The sequence below is a fragment of the Pelodiscus sinensis genome, chromosome 9, assembly GCF_052426305.1.
Source record: "Pelodiscus sinensis isolate ZL-2025 chromosome 9, ASM5242630v1, whole genome shotgun sequence".
Lineage (NCBI taxonomy): Eukaryota > Metazoa > Chordata > Testudines > Trionychidae > Pelodiscus > Pelodiscus sinensis.
In genome coordinates, this window is record NC_143060.1 from 52,187,290 (window position 1) to 52,203,722 (window position 16,433).

Consider the following 16,433-nt stretch of genomic DNA (forward strand, 5'->3'; position numbering starts at 1 on the left):
GGGATTTCCGGTGGGAGCTGCTTGCCCAGGGTAATGCCATCTGTGCCCATCTGCCAACCCTGGTGCAGACCGTGCTGCCTCGTGCCACTCCAGTGCCTGCTGCCTCCCCAGCTCCTGCTCCTCCTCCTCCTCCTTCTCCCTCTACTACCTCTCCCTCCTTAACCTCCACACCCTCCTCCTCATTCTCCATACCCCCCACCTCAACCTCCACACCTTCCTCCCCATCATCCCGGGAATGCCGAGGCCCCCGCACTTGCCGTGCTTGGAGACACTTGGCCAGGTGAGACCCTCACCCCAGAGCCCTGAGCTTCCCCTCCCCCTTCTTCCCCTTGCTTTCCCCTTCCAGCTCCCTCCTCCCAGGTTTCCTCCTCCCCTCTTCCACCCTGTCTTCTCCCTCTCCCACCTCCTTTCCCCAGTCTCCCCAGAGTTTTATCCCCCCCCCCAGTTTTGTTAAATAAAGAGAGTTTATGTTTTTGAAAATACATGTATTTTATTTGACATCAGGAGGGGGGGGGGGGGGGAGTGGAAGTCAGGAAAGCAAGCAGGGATTCCTGAAACCTGACTGCCGGGGGAGAGGGGGTATACCTTTAAGCACAGGCCTCAGATAGCCTCAGGCAACAGCCACACAAAGATACTCCTTACCTAATGCCCTAACCCTGAACTGGTTCTGGCTGGCTTTAACTCCGAATCAGTGTCCATGCAGTGTGGATGCGGTATTTCAAAATAGCAAAATGCTATTTCAAAATGTATTTTGTGTGTAGATGCGTTATTTTGAAATAACTTATTTTGAATTAACTATTTTGAAATAAGATATTTTGAAATAACACTGTAGTGTAGACATACCCAGAGTCTTTGTGTACAAAATGCATCATAGTAGCTTAAATATGCCTGGAGACAGTTACAACTATTCTTGAAGCCTTCTGAAAAGTAATGTATTTTTTTTGTTTAACCAAATATAATGTGCAGTTTTTCTCTTTTCACTTGAGATTGTTTAGATTATTAACCGTGCAATGCTATGAATTTTAGCTTGTGCAGTATAGCATTTACAATATGGCATAGTAACTACTATTATAAACCTCAGCACTCTTATTTCTTACACTGCTGATGATTTTTTCTGAATAATGGTGGATGTTGATGAGGGGATGGAACTAGTCTTCCCTAGATAGTAGAAGAAGAACAAGATGCAGCCAGTTTTCCGTAGATTGTTTTAAGTGAGTGAAGTCCTAAGTTTCTTCCCTGTAATGACTTTTTAAAAATTCCAGACAAGAATGAGGTGAACTAAAAGTGGCTCACAAATTCTTAGTGCAGCTCATGAATCTATTCTCTTCCCTCTTCCCTCCCCATTGTAACCTATTGTCATGTCAAAATCTGAGATGTGGAAGGTCAGGCCTTGTGGTTGGTTGGTAGGCCAGGAACCAGAGCCAAAGATCTTAGCTGTAGTCAGGCGCTGAATCAAGTTCAGAACAAAGCAAGACTTGTGCAAAGAGCTGGTCTGAATCAGATTAAGGTCTCTGGAGTCTGCCACTACTATCAGGCAGGGGAGAGTTCCAAGACATAAAGTTACATTGAAAAAATAGCTGCTGTTTCATTTGTAAAGGTAATATTCCTACCCTGAGAGTCAAAAAAAATTGTTTTGTTTTGTGAAAGTTATCTGGTTTCCATGGAAAATTTCAACTTTGTAAAAGAACTAAACACTTGGGCTACGTCTAGACTGGCCCCTTCTTTGGAAGAGGCATGCTAATTTCTAACTTTGGAATAGGGAAATCTGCGGGGGATTTAAAGATCCCCCGTGGGATTTAAATAAACATGGCCGCCGCTTTTTTTCCGGATTGGGGAAAAGCCGGAAAAGAGCATCCAGACTGGCGTGATCCTCCGGAATAAAGCCTTATTCCTACCTGAAATTATTAAATCCCCCATGGATTTCCCTATTCCAAAGTTAGAAATTAGCATGCCTCTTCCGAAGAAGGGGCCAGTGTAGACACAGCCGAAATGTATGATCCAGAAAGGTCTCTTTTCTTATCTTTGGGTCAGGTTCTCTCTCTGAATTATATTTCCCATGATGCACCCAGCCATGAGTGTTCCATAATATACCAGCATATCTCAGCAAGAGGGTAGACTATGATGCATTATGGGAAATGTATTCTAGCAAGGAATCCTGACCCATAGAAGGAATGGCTGCATGAAGAACTGAGAGTCCCATACAGAATTTCTAAATAATTTTTTTAAGGTTTTGGCCAACATTTTTGGCTCTCAATTTTTTAATATATTTTATATTCAGTTCTAATATCAGCATAGGAATATACCGCCATTCTTTGTAAGGCATCATCCAGTGTCTGATTTCTTCTGTTCTTCATTTAGCATTTGAAAATATTAATAAAGCAGAAGGAAGTCTCTTTTGCTAAATCCTTAAGCTCTTTCTCTAATGTATTTATGAGTCATTGCTGTGACTTTGAAACCTGTGTTTGAGCTTCTGGTAGATTTCTGATCCAAGAAATCTGGGATAAGAATCCCTTTCCATGTGCATGTAAACTATTCTCTGAGCTTCATCAAAACAAGACTGAGTTGGTTCTTGAATATTTCTGATAATAGCTTCCCTTGCAGGACTATCAATGTTAATCTGAAAAATAAAGCAAAATTAAAGGAGTTACAACAAAAATATTGAGGGCAGAAAATAAAAGATGAATCTTGGCAGTCTGCAGTCTATTCCTTATATCTATATGATTGGGTTTCTCACCAGGTTGACTATGGAGCACCCAATGGCTCCTATTGGTCAGAACTTCTGAAGAACAGGCCTTAAGTTACCTAACTATGGATACAGGAGGAAGATATTATGAAATATTAAAATCTATTATTTAAAAATCTTGTTTCAAAGTGTTTGTCTCCTTGACTTAAACTTAGGTTCCTATGTTCATATTTAGATAACTGAAGGCCTGTTTTTCAGAAGTTCTCACTGAAATTGGTGGGATACTTTGGGTGCTCATCACTCTTGAAAATCAGGCTATGCAAGTCACTGTAGCTTCTGGGTTATTATACAACAGAGATTGTACATCAATCTGGTTTAGGAAATGGATTATTCATTATAGAGTATGAGACTCAGGAGTCAAGTGAAGATTTTCAGTGAATGAGTAGAAGGTTTGTGGATATATAAGAGCTATCACTGCTGGTAGAAAGGTACTGCAAATAAAAATTGAACCTCACTATGATCTAGCAGATTAACTAAGACAATAGCATTTCAAGAAAACATTTGGTAAGTTAGACTTGCTCTGATAAATTAAACTTGGTCTATTAGAAACTGAAAGATGAGTTGGAGGGATGTGAATTAATGTAATCTTTGATGTATGAAGATCTTGTTGTACCAAGAGTATGTGGATTTCTTTTTTTAAGGTGCAATCTATGCCTTCCTGGTTACTGCTGTGTTTTTGTTTTTGTTTATACAGACTATATTGAGATTACTATCAGCTTCCATTTAAAAAAGAGAAAGTTTCAAGCCCTAATTTTGCAGAATAAAATTTGAAAATAGGAAGCAAGTGTATTCCTAAAAGCTCAAGACTAGAAGACACATTAAGAACTCATAAATTATTATTTTAACAATTTTTATGCTGATCTCATGAGTATGAGAACTTTGTCATGATTATTCAGTATCTGAGGCTGGCTACACTGCTTTTCATTTGTGAAAATCAAATGCAAGGTTATCCATTTTGGAGCATGTGTATTTTCTGATGGAATCTCTTACAAATATTCATGCAAAGCTCAGGAAACAGTGAGCCAACCAATCAAGCTCTTCTTCACTGCCCTGTTGCCAAAAAACCTAATAAAAAATCCGTCACATTGATGGTCTTGCATCAGCCAATTCTCAACAGGGATGGAACTGGGTGGAGATCCTACTTAATTTCTAGACACAGTAAGAGCAATATTATCTAGTGTGGCCCTGTACCAGTCACAAAGCTCTTTAGACTGACATTTCTGATCATCATTGAAAGCTTGGTTTATAGTCTGGCTGGTGTGACTCTTGTGCCTCTCCGGAAATGGTGACGTGCTTGCTTTTCCTTGGCAGGGGAACATTCAGCCCTCCCCCAGAGCTCTGGCTCCACAGCTCCCATTGGCTGGGAATGACGGCCAATCGGAGCTGTGGGGCTGGCACCTGGGGACCAGAAGCAGCACGCAGAGTCACCTAGCCTTGCCTCTGCCTAGAAGCAATAGGGAAATGTTACTGCTTGTAGGGAGCCACTTGAAATGAGTACCACCCAGATATGGCACTCCTCAAACCCTGGCACACCTAAATTCCCTCTCTGAGCCTGAACCCCCTGCATCTTCCTGCAGTCCTAATCCCTGGACCCAGCCTGAACCCCCTCCTGCATCCCTAGCCTAGATCCCCTTCCTATATCCCAAACACTAAGTTAAAAAGAATATTTGACTCATCGGCACCTCTCATCCTCCCAACATGATGGATATCAAAAATTTTACTGCACTTAGTCCAGTCTTTTCATATATAAGGGTCTTATGTAAAGTCTACTGAAATATATGGAAAGACTCTCATTGGTGTCAACAAGCTTTGTATATTTCCCTAAAAGAATGGGGAGAAACCCCAGAAATTTAGATCTAGAACCTAATCTGCCTCAGTTTCAATAAGGTTAAAATACTTAATTAACTACTTCACAGAAGGGTGCTGCAAAGAGGTTTAATCAAGTAAACATCTTTACACTGCTTTATACAGTGAGTGCAACTGCCAAGTATTGTTGAATTTTGCAAATTCAAATTTTGCTGCTTTCAGTTTCAACAGATAACATGTACACATTTTTAACATAAACATCTGTGTGTGTGTGTGTGTGTGTGTGTGCATGTGTGTGTGTGTGTGTTTACACATGCATGTGGGAGGGAGGAGCAGATCAGTTTTTACAATGTTTATTCACCTCTTTAGGTGCCAAAGGTTGAATGTAATTTTTAAAAATTTTCCTGGCCACAGAAATTCTTTTCCTCCTTGATGCAATCTTCTTGTAAGTTTCACATGCAAGCCAGAATTCAATGTTCTCATCACTGTACTCTGTCTTCAGGTAGGTCTTGTACATTACAGGCCCATCTGAAAGGGTTACAGAAATCTAACATTATAAACTATAAATGCTACACGTAGGAAGACAATTCAAGAAGGATTTGCTCAGCTCAGAATGAAAATGACTAGATAAGAATTATGGACCAGTTTCTGATATTTTTATTTATGTTGTATAGTTTCTGATTCCACAAGGAATCTTACAGAAGACAATGGGGCTACTTACAGGATAAGGTACTATCCAAACTCAGGAAGGGTATCACAGACTACTTTTAAATAAGTAAGGAATTCTTCTGGCCCTTTTTGTTTTATATTGTTTAGAAAAATGTGAGACTGTTAATAGAATGGCTTTTAAAAGAATACTTAGGAAATAAATGCCTACTCAATGTGATACTCAAAAGGTTAAGGCTTTGATAGTCTTCTTTTTAGATATGCTTATAACTCCCTTAACATTAGCGAGAGTTGCACATGTACACAGAAAGCAGAATACTGAATAATTTCCCTCTCATCTTTGGTTTAAAAGTCACAAAACATGTGTGTGTGTGTGTGTGTGTGTGTGTGTGTGTATAAAATTTATTATTTTGAAAATTCAGCTATGCAATGAAGTGAAAAATTTCTAAACCTCAGAAAATCATGGTATGTCTGGAAAAAAAGGGAAAGAAGGTTTTAATTTTTCATTTTCCCCCTTGTTTCTTCAAATGAAAAGATAACTTTTAGTGCTGTCATCATTGTAACTAAGAAATCTGCTAGAATTTTCTCTCCAGTAATTGAAAGGATTTGCATATTTCAATTCCAGTGCACATTAACGGTACAGTACACCCTTGTTGTAACTAATCCTGGGGATCAGTGTTCCCTGTAATCTGTGTGCTTGTGCAGCCAGTCATGAGAGATCCAAATGCTGCCCAACTGATTATCAAAGCACCCATTGCTAGGTTTTTTGTTTTAACTGAGGGGACACATTCACACATATCTCAGTGCACATAAAATTATTCTACACATGGAGGGGGGAAAATTAGAGGGAACATTGCTAGGGATGCAAGACAGCTGTTTAGTCTAGCCAGTTGTTCCATATAGCAAAAGGGGCATGATGGAGACAGAGGTTCTCTGGCCACAGGCCATCGTGAGCAGGGTGGATGAGATCTGTGGACCATGTTTGACATAACCCAAGTTTTTCTATTGCAAAGGGCCTTCTTTGTTTTGTCCAAACATCCTGAATCCTATTGATTTTGGTTTCATTGGTGGTAAGAAGTGCTCTGTGATAAGAAGTTGCACCTCCACTGACTTCAAGTGAAGCTTCTCACTGTTCACGTACTTGGCCTTTTGCATCATCCTTCCTGAGAGCTTATTCATATTGGGAAACTTCCCAACTATACAAGAAAAAGGTTGGGTCTAACTTAGGTGTTACTACTCAAGAAAGAGATTGTGGCATCATTGTGGATAGTTTTCTGAAAACATTTGATCAATTGTGTAGCAGCAAAAATGAATAACATTAGGAACCATTGGAAAAAGACAATAAGACAGGAAATATTATAATGCCACTATATAAATCCATACTGTTACTGAGACATTGAATATTGCATGCAGTTCTGGTCTCTCCATTTCAAATGAAATGGAAAAGATGCAGAAAAAGGCAACAAAACTATTAGAAATATGGAATAGCTTCTATATGAAGATAGATTCAAAAGACTAGAACTGTTCATTTTGGAAAAGAGAATATGACAGAGATTTATAAAATTATGAGTGGTGTGGAGGAAGTGATTAAGGAAATGTTTTTAATATAAGAATTAGGGATCTATCTGCCAATGTAATTAGCAGGCAAGAGGTTTTAAACAAATGGAAGTACTTCTTCATATAATGCATAGTTAATCTGTGTAATTTGTGGCCACGAGATGTTGTGGGGGTGAAATCTATAAGTGGGTTCAAAAAATAATTAGATAAGTTCATGGGGTATGTCTACACTACAGTGTTATTTCGAAATATTTTATTTTGAAATAGTTAATTTGAAATAAGTTATTTCGAAATAGCGTGTCTACACACAAAATGCATTTCAAAATAGTGTTTTGCTATTTTGAAATAATGCGTCAACACTGAGTGGACGCTGAATTGCATTTAAGGCCGGCCGGAACCAGGTTTGGCAGGGCATCAGGTAAGGAGTTACTTTGTGTGGCTGCTGCCTGAGGCTAGCTGAGGCCTGTGCTTAAAGGGACTCCCCCTAGACAGCCGGTTGTTGGCTTTCCCTACTTGCTTGCCTGCCTCAATGACGGACAACAAAGCATTTTGTTTCTGGTTGCCCTCTCTCAGGACACCACAGCACTCTGTAACATGGAGTCAGAACTGCCCTGGGCACTCTGGTGCTTCTTGTGGATGCATTGCTGCGAGCCTGGCTGCACTTTCTGCGGACTGCCATCTGGGAGGTCCATCGGGGGACTGTCAGTATCCAGGGGGCTCGATGGGACAGCTTCCACCCTGAGGAGCACTAAGAGGCTCCCTGGTCTGCCCCACTAGGGGCTTATGCCTCATTCCTCCCTCATGTCCCTTTCACTTACCCCTTCCTAACCCCCTTTCCTGATGTCACATAAAGACATGTATGTTCAAAAATAGAAACTGAGTTTATTGAACAAAACTGGGGGAGGGGGGATAAACCTCTGGGGAGACTGGGAAAAGGAGGTGGGAGAGGGGAAGAGACAGAGTGGGAGAGGGGAGGGGGAAACCTGGGAGGAGGGAGCTGGAAGAGGGAAGTAAGGGGAAGAAGGGGGAGGAGAAGCTCAGGGCCTAGGGTTGGGGGTCTCGCCGGACCAACTTGCTTTTCATGCAAACTTGCTCCTGGGTTCGCATGTGGCCTTTAGTGGCCAGGCTGGCAGCTATCCTGCCATAGACAGCTGTGTTACCCCATCTAGTGCGGAGATCTTGGATGCTGGGGGCATTCCCCCAAACCTGAATAAGGTCCATGATCTCCACCCTGGACCAGGAAGACGCCCACCTTCTCCGGTCCCTGGCAGGCTCCTGGGAGCTGACAGACTGCTCCTGGGGAGTGGTGGAGGGCTGTCTGCCAGTGGCTTACTCATATTTTGGGGTCACTGGGTCAGGGGCAGTGACTGCTGGCTCTGAGATGGCAGGCTTGGAGCTAGCAAGGCACTGTGACCAGAGTCAACCCCTTTAAGGGTCCAGGGAGAGAGGAGGGAGAGGAGAGTTCTTGGTTGAGTCTGGAGTGGCCACCAGGGCACCCTGGGAAGGCTGATGGCCCCCTATTTCGATATAAGTGTCTACACAGCACTTACTTTGAAATAGCTATTTCGAATTTGGTGTTATTCCTCGTGGAATCAGGTTTATCAACTTTGAAATAAGCGCTTCGCTATTTCGAATTAATTTCTAAATAGCGTTTTGGCTGTGTAGATGCTAATAAAGTTATTTTGAAATAATGGCTGTTATTTCGAAATAACTTTGCTGTGTAGACATGCCCATGGAGAATAGGCCAATGAATGGCTATTAGCTAATATGTATAGGGATGCAATACCATGCTCTGGGTGTCCCTAGACTCGGATGGTCATATTTGGGGACTGGATCACTTGATAATTTATCTGTTCTGTTAATTCCTTTTGAAATATTTGGCTTTGGCCATTATCAGATGACAGATAACTGACCTAAATGGACAATTGATCTGACCCAATATGGCCATTCTTATATCCTTTTCTTTGATTTTTGTGTTAAGTACATAAAAATCTTGCCGTTTGCAGCTCTTTTAGTATTTGTTTTGAAATTTGAAACAATGGTGGTACTTAAAAATGTATGGATAATTTTAAGGGTTTATATCATGACCAAAGAATATTTATGGTTTATTTCTATGAATGCCAGAAAAATTCATGGTGAAAATACAAGATGGGACAGCTCCTTAAATATGAAGGATTAACATATGTTGTGGGAAACCATTTAAATGAAGCAGGCACTTAAGAGTTAGTAGGGAGTGGGGTCTGTTGCATATAATTATAAGCCATACATTCAGTATCTCTGTTTAAGTCTATTCTTTTTCGTGCTCATCAGAGATATACATTTAAATTCCAAGGCTTGTCCTTTGAAGGAGAAGGCTTCCATTTAGAATGAGAACTGAGGACATTGATGATATTTTCATCCTCTGGACAATTCACCTAAGCTTACCAATAGATTTCCACCAGAACTTCAAGCATCACTGCCCATCCATCAAACATTCTAGAACATTCCCATACTACCTTCTTGATACTATGATCAGCTTCAACAACAGAATCCTTTAGACAACCATATACATGACACCAATGGATTCAGCAACCATTCTGGACACACCAAGAAATCCATTTATCCACAGTCAACCACTTAGGGTATGTCTAGACTGCATCCCTCTGTCGGCAGAGGGATGCAGATTAGGCAGGTTGACTTTGCAAATGAGGCAGGGATTTAAATATCCCGCACCTAGTTTGCATAAAAATGGCCTGCAAGGAGGTTTACAGGATCTGTCGAAAAAGGCTTTCTTTCTCGACAGATCCCCCTCTAGACTGCCGCTTTTTTTCAGACAATGTGCTGAGTCTGCAAAATACGGCAGGTATTTTTATGCAAATTAGGTGTGGGATATTTAAATCCCTGCCTCATTTGCAATGTCAACCTCAGTCGGCAGAGGGATGCAGTTTAGACATACCCTCTGTTACCACAGAATTTACTCCAAGGAGAAAGTCCGTGGTATGAACATAAACAAACTAATAAAAAGTCTTCACCAAACAAGGACATGCTACCAGCAAAACAGATCACATCATAGAATGAGTCACACAAATATCTTGGGAGAAGCTGCTTCACAACAGGAAAAAGCCGACATTAAACATTTACCCCTAGTTTTCACCAGCACTCCATGCTGGAACCCACAGTGGATTTCATCAAACTACAACCCATACTTGAAGGGACCACATATTAAAATAAATCTTTCCTAAGCCCCCTCTTCTGGCCTTTAAACAACCTCCCAACCTTACCAAGATCATTATCAGAACCAAGGTTCCCATGCACTAAGACACACCAATTCAATACAGCATTAGATTCTGCCATAATAACAAATACAAACCTGCAGATGTTTGTCCATTGCTACAATGATCAATACTCCTCAGAGCACACCTTTCAAGACTCATACGTCCTGTATCAAATGCCTATATCAACCTGTGGTGTACCACAACTAGCACATCCAGTGTTCCAAAACAACAGTGTCACAAACACTTTTCACAAAGCAGTCACTCCATATTTGACCTCTCAGTCCTCATCCTCAAAGTAAACCTGTGGAAAGTCAGATTTCTTTTGCAAGATGAGACTAGAAACTTAAATTTATAAGTTTGCTGAAACTTAAAACCATTGACTTAACATAGATGCTGGATTTATGGTTTATTACAAAAACGTGTAACATATCCTACTATCTGATAACCCTTAATGGCTTACTTAATTTTAACTGGTCTCCTACAGCATTTGTGAATTCCTTTTTGCTTAATGGCCCATCTGGGTTTATATTTAATTAGGATGCTCTGGTTACCTTCTCCAGAACTGAGGAAGAGCTCTGTGAAGCACAAAAACTTATCTCTTGTAGCAGCAGAAGCTATTACCTCACCTATCTTTATCTCATGGAAGAATTCATAGTGACTAATTATATTCCATGGACATCAAGAGCATTAGTAATTGATTTGCTATTACAATTCTTTCATTCATTTTCCTTTTTAACAGAAGGCAGTTTCCATAAAACACAGTAAATGAGATATTCTATTAAATCATCTGAGCCCTCCCATCCTTATTCACATATTTCTAAATAAGGGTTAGGTAACTGGTAAATATCTCTGCTAGAGTACAAACATACAACTACTTACATTTAGTAGTCATCAGCTTTTCAAAAGATTGGGACCACTGTAGCACTTCCTCCAGTGACATTCTTTGCAAAAGTGGAAAGGTTATTGTGGGATTAGAATTGAAGTTAACTGTGTGTCTAATGTTAGGTTTAAAAATAAAGCTAAAATAAAAAGAAAGTATTGTTGCATAATTCTAGACAGACTTTGTGCAAATTCATTTCTGAACATCAGAGGAGAGAGAGAACTAATCTCAAAGAAAAATAAATTTCTAAGAGTCATATCCTGAATTGTTATAAATCAGTGTAGCTTTATGTATACCACCTGAGTCTGTTGGTCTTATAATTTTTCATATCCAACCACTGTTAATTTAAAAGAAATGCCACTGTACATTCAATTAATGTAAGAGATTAAAAAGAATATGCATCATAATACATTAGCCTCTAATCAAACTGGAAAGAGTTGGCATTCTTGCTTGATCCTTCCAGTTACTGAAACCCAACTATAGCCACTTAAGTACCATAAAGTTCAAGAATAATCCATATTTGATTAAAAGCAGCGTTGGCTTGTGGATAGCGAGTGCTAATGAATGCTCTGCACAACAGCTGTTTGCTTGTTTTGTAGTTTAGTGTGTGGTGATTTCTTAGGTTTGTTTGATATAATTCTAGGACAGATATCACTGCTGTGTGTTTATAAGAAGCTAATCTTTTCTCAGGAAATTTCTGGACAATTTAACATATATTTTTGGTAGAAATGTTGTGAGCACCAAACTGTGGTCTCAGCTATTCCATATTTTCCGCTCACACAATTGATTCTTGTTCAATTAGGACTTTTCTCGTGCCTAACTGACCCCCCCCTTTATATAAGTACTTGAGGTGTGAGGTTAAGGGTAGAAAAGAAGTTGCATCTGGTTCCTGAGAATGCTTATTCTTTGATAAAACTGCTTTTGGGTCATATCTGCTGTTACTGACGGATGCATTTTTACTGCTGTCAGCATTAGTGCTTTTATACAGAGCAAGTGACATTCCTGTTTGTCAGTTTCCCTGAGCACTAGCAAAACTGCCTTCTTATTTCAGTTTCTGGATATAGAACGAGGAATACAGAGGCTTTTGAAAGAGCGTGTTTGCTCTTCCACAAAAAAAAGGGGGAAGAACAAATGCGTTCCCTGGACATGGAAAAACTGTATAGTCTAGACATACCCAAAGGGAAGACCTTGTTTTACCATAAACTGATGAAATATATTGAAGTCGCTGTGGGGAAAATGAATATGGGCTATTAAAATGTTAAGTATCAGAGGGGTAGCTGTGTTAGTCTGCATCTGCAAAAGTGACGAGGAGTCCTGTGGCACCTTAGAGACTAACAGATGTATTGGAGCATAAGCTTTCATGGGCAAAGACCCACTTCATCAGATGCATGTAGTGGAAATTCCAGGGGCAGGTATAAATATACAGGCATAAGAAAAGAGTACCAACCAAGAGTAAGGCTAGAGACAGATAACAAGATCAATTCAGTCAGGGTGGATGAGGCCCACTTAGAGCAGCTGATGTGGAAGTGTGAACATCAAGAGAGGAGTAACTGCTTTTGTATTTGGCTAGCCTTTCATAGTCTTTGTTTAATCCTAAACTGATGGTGTCAGATTTGCAGATGAATGTAGCTCAGCAGTTTCTCTCTGAAGACTGTTCTTGAAGTTTTTTTGTTGCAGGATGGCTACCTTTAAATCTGCTACTGTGTGTCCAGGGAGATTGAAGTATTCTCCTACAGGTTTTTGTATATTGCCATTCCTGATATCTGATTTGTGTCCATTTATTCTTTTACGTAGGGACTGTCCAGTTTGGCCAATGTATATAGCAGAGGGGCATTGCTGGCATATGATGGCATGTATTACATTGGTAGATGTGCAGGTGAATGAACCCATGATGGTGTGGCTGATCTGGTTAGGTCCTGTGATGGTATTACTGGTGTAGATATGTGGGCAGATTTGGCACTGAAGTTTGTTGCATCTATTGGTTCCAGAGTTAGAGTTACTGTGGTGTGGTATCAGAGGGGTAGCCGTGTTAGTCTGAATCTGCAAAAGCGACGAGGAGTCCTGTGGCACCTTATAGACTAACTGAAGTGTAGGAGCATAAGCTTTCGTGGGCAAAGACCCATCTGACGAAGTGGGTCTTTGCCCACGAAAGCTTATGCTCCTACACTTCAGTTAGTCTATAAGGTGCCACAGGACTCCTCGTCGCTTGTGGTGTGGTATATAGTTGCTGTTGAGAATTTGCTTCAGGTTGGTGGATTGTCTGTGGGCGAGGACTGGCCTGCCTCCCAAGGCCTGTGAAAGTGATGTATCGTTGTCCAGGATGGGTTGTAGATCACTGATGATGCATTGGAGAGGTGTTCTGTTGGTTTCTTTGTTGGGCTTGTCTTGTAGTAGGAGGCTTCTGGGTACACATCTGGCTCTGTTGATCTGTTTCCTCACTTCCTCGTAGCTTGAAACTACAATACCCACCCGAGGAAGTCCAACAATGAAACCAACAGAACACCACTGGCCATCACCTACAGTCCTCAGCTAAAACTTCTCCAACTCATCATCAGTGATCTACAACCCATCCTGGACAATGATCCATCATTTTCACAGGCCTTGGGAGACAGGCCAGCCCTCAGCCACGGACAACCCACCAACCTGAAGCAAATTCTCAACAGCAACTGTACACCACACCACAGTAACTCTAACTCTGGAACCAATCTCTGCAACAAACCGTGGTGCCAGTTCTGCCCACATATCTGGCAGTGGGGATGAGTGTATAATAAAAGGGTGTAGGACCCAAACACTCTGTGTTAAATTCATCCCAGGTATAGCTCAGTTAACTTTAGTGGGCTTATATCAGAAGTTGAATTTGGACAAAGATGTCTATGCCTGAACACTTCAAATAAAAATAATCCTATTACTTACAGCATAAACAAAATGCAAATATATTGATCTTCTGTGAAGCAACAGCATGAATAAGTGGTGATCAATATGTGCAACCATGATGACGACATGGGTATGGGAAAATATTCAGCATAAAGTTGTGTCTTTAGATTTCTTGACTTTTTTAGTCAGGAGGCTAAATCCCTCATATCTTGTTGGATTATGTGACTGCAGAAGTATAGTATTACTTACTTAGAACTGATCCCATTTTCATCTTCTCTGAATAGCTTACAAAGCCAACAAATATTTGAGCTCATTCTCCTAAATAAAGAAAACATGTGAGATTTGGAACCTGATATATCCAGTCTGCTTAAAGTCCACTTGAGTTTTAGAGAGCTGACCAGTTCCAACTGTTTTCCTCCTTTTACATAAAGGAGATATGATTGGCATTGATCACACCTGTAAAACCGGAATTAACTGTTTAAATTCACTTACTATATTTATAGAAATATTCAATAAGAATGATGGCATCTTCACTCATCTCAATGGATATTTAGCCCATGGCTCTTGAGCATTAATGAAAAAATAATTGAAAGACTTTATTTTTAAAAGTTTGTTAAGGGCCTAATTGAAACAAATTAAATTATTCCATTTTAAAAGAGACTTGTTTCTTTGGTATTTTTTTTTAAAGAAAACCATAAATGTAGCAATTTCCTCTCTTTATAAAATAACACATCAGTAATCCCACAATCCCAGATACATAACTCTAGAAAAGCTTGAGTCTTATTAAAATCTACTGCAATGCTATTCCTAACTTTGACTTTTTCCTAGACCTTTTTACAGGGCTTTATGTTTTTCATTCTCTTTTGTTAAGAAGTAAAGTATTCCTCTTAAAAATATTTTGAAGCATACACTATAAATATGCCTTGAGAGATTTAGGAGATTTGAGGCCTGACTCCAAGTCCATTAAAGTCAATGGGAATTTCTCCAGTCACAGGCTTTGAAACTTGTATGTAAAAGCTCAAGACTTTTAAATTGAATAACTTTGAATTTGTTATTGGGATATGCTGAACTACTATTAATACAAATTGTTGATCAGATTTAATAAACTTGTTTTGATATATGGTTCCTGTCCGTAACTAGGGGTACTGTCTGTGTTGTTGCAATGAGGAAATATCTATACTAGGATATTATTTGTGAAGTAAAGAATCTGTATCCCTTCTCCTTTTTATTTGTAGTTTTTTTATTAATTTGTCCATTTCCTTCTTTAAGTAATACCATATATTCTGAAGGCTGAATTCTTCCATACATTTATGTATAATGTTGTGTTATGAAGCAGGTCTTTCTCTAAGATGAGCAGGGCCACGAATGGGAAGTGAGGGAGGCAGTTGCCTTGGTTCCCAGTGATTTAAAAGGGCCCAGGTTTCTGGGCTGCTACTGTTGTTGCCATGGCGGAAGCAGTGGCCAAAGCCCCAGCCCTTTTAAATTGCCACCAGATGGTCCTGATGGCTCTGAGGGCTGGGTCAGGGAGATGCAGCACAGTCTAGGTGGTGACGAGGGCTGGCTATTCCTATCCCACCTCTTCTGCCCAAGGCTGAGTCCTCCCCATTGCTGTTGACAGGCCTGAAAATGAATTCCTGGATAGATACATCTAGAGTTAGATTACTACACTATTCTCAGTCTAGAGTTACATTACTACACTAATCTAATTAGTGTAGTTAGATTACTAGGGTACGTCTACATTACAACGTTAATTCGAACTAACCAACTAAGCTAATTCAAACTAACGGATCCAGACTAAAAAACTAGTTCGAATTAGCGTTTTGCTAATTCGAACTAGCATGTCCACATTAAGTGGACCCTGAAGCAGGCTTAAGGATAGCCGGAAGCAGTGTCGGCAGGACATCAGAGGAGGACTTAGAGCGTGGAGATGCTGTCTCAGGCTAGCTGAGGGCTGTGCTAAAAGGGTCCCGACCCCCACCCTGGACAGACAGTTCTCAGGGGTGCCCCACTTGCAAAGCAGTCCTGGCTTGGAGTGCACTGAGTGCCCACACTGGGCATATCACAGCACTCGGCCATCAGCCCGGCTGCACTTGCCGCAGGCTGCCATCTGGGCAGAGGGGGCAATTGGGGGGCTGCAGGAGAGCTTCCACCTCCAGAAGCCCGCAGAGCCAGCCCAGTCCTCCCCATCGGGGGCGCGTACCCCATTCCTCCCTCACCTCCTTCCACTTACCCTTCCCTAGCCCCTTTTCTTGATGTACAAAATAAAGGACAATTGTGTTCAAAAATGGAATCTGTCTTTATTGAACAAAACTGGGGGAGACTGGGAAAAGGAGGTGGGAGAGGGGAAGAGAGAGGGTGGGAGAGGGGAGGGCAACTAAAATGATCAGGGGTTGGGAATAGGTCCCCTATGAAGAGAGGCTAAAGACACTGGGACTTTTCAGCTTAGAAAAGAGGAGACGGAGGGGGGACAGGATAGAGGTCTCTAAAAGCAGGAGTTGGGTGGAGAGGGTGCATACAGAAAAGTTCTTCAGTAGTTCCCATAAAGAAGGACTAGAGGACACCAAAGGAAAGGAATGGGTAGCAGGCTACAAACTAGTAACAGAAAGTTGTTCTTGACAAAGCAAAGAGTCAACCTGTGGAACTCCTTGTTGCA

The 16,433-nt window shown here is 40.8% G+C and overlaps 1 protein-coding gene across 1 annotated transcript; it reads right to left on the minus strand.

Annotated features, from left to right (window-relative positions):
* Positions 1-514: 514 nt before the first annotated feature.
* RGS13 (regulator of G protein signaling 13) lies at positions 515-14,602 on the minus strand. Its single transcript, XM_075936742.2, has 4 exons — positions 14,030-14,602; positions 10,906-10,967; positions 4,911-5,077; positions 515-2,617 (listed from the first exon to the last, which is right to left on the minus strand). Exons 1-4 carry the CDS (start codon positions 14,113-14,115, stop codon positions 2,429-2,431), a joined length of 504 nt encoding a protein of 167 aa, XP_075792857.2. The 5' UTR covers positions 14,116-14,602; the 3' UTR covers positions 515-2,428.
* Positions 14,603-16,433: the final 1,831 nt, after the last annotated feature.

Coding starts and splice junctions, on each gene's coding strand:
- RGS13 (XM_075936742.2), bottom strand. CDS start 14,115: ATGTTTTCTTTATTTAGGAGAATGAGCTCAAATATTTGTTGGCTTTGT. Junction 5,078..10,905: donor AAAGCTGATGACTACTAAAT/GTAAGTAGTTGT, acceptor TAACCCTTTCAG/ATGGGCCTGTAATGTACAAG. Junction 2,618..4,910: donor AACCTTTGGCACCTAAAGAG/GTGAATAAACAT, acceptor TTTATTTTTCAG/ATTAACATTGATAGTCCTGC.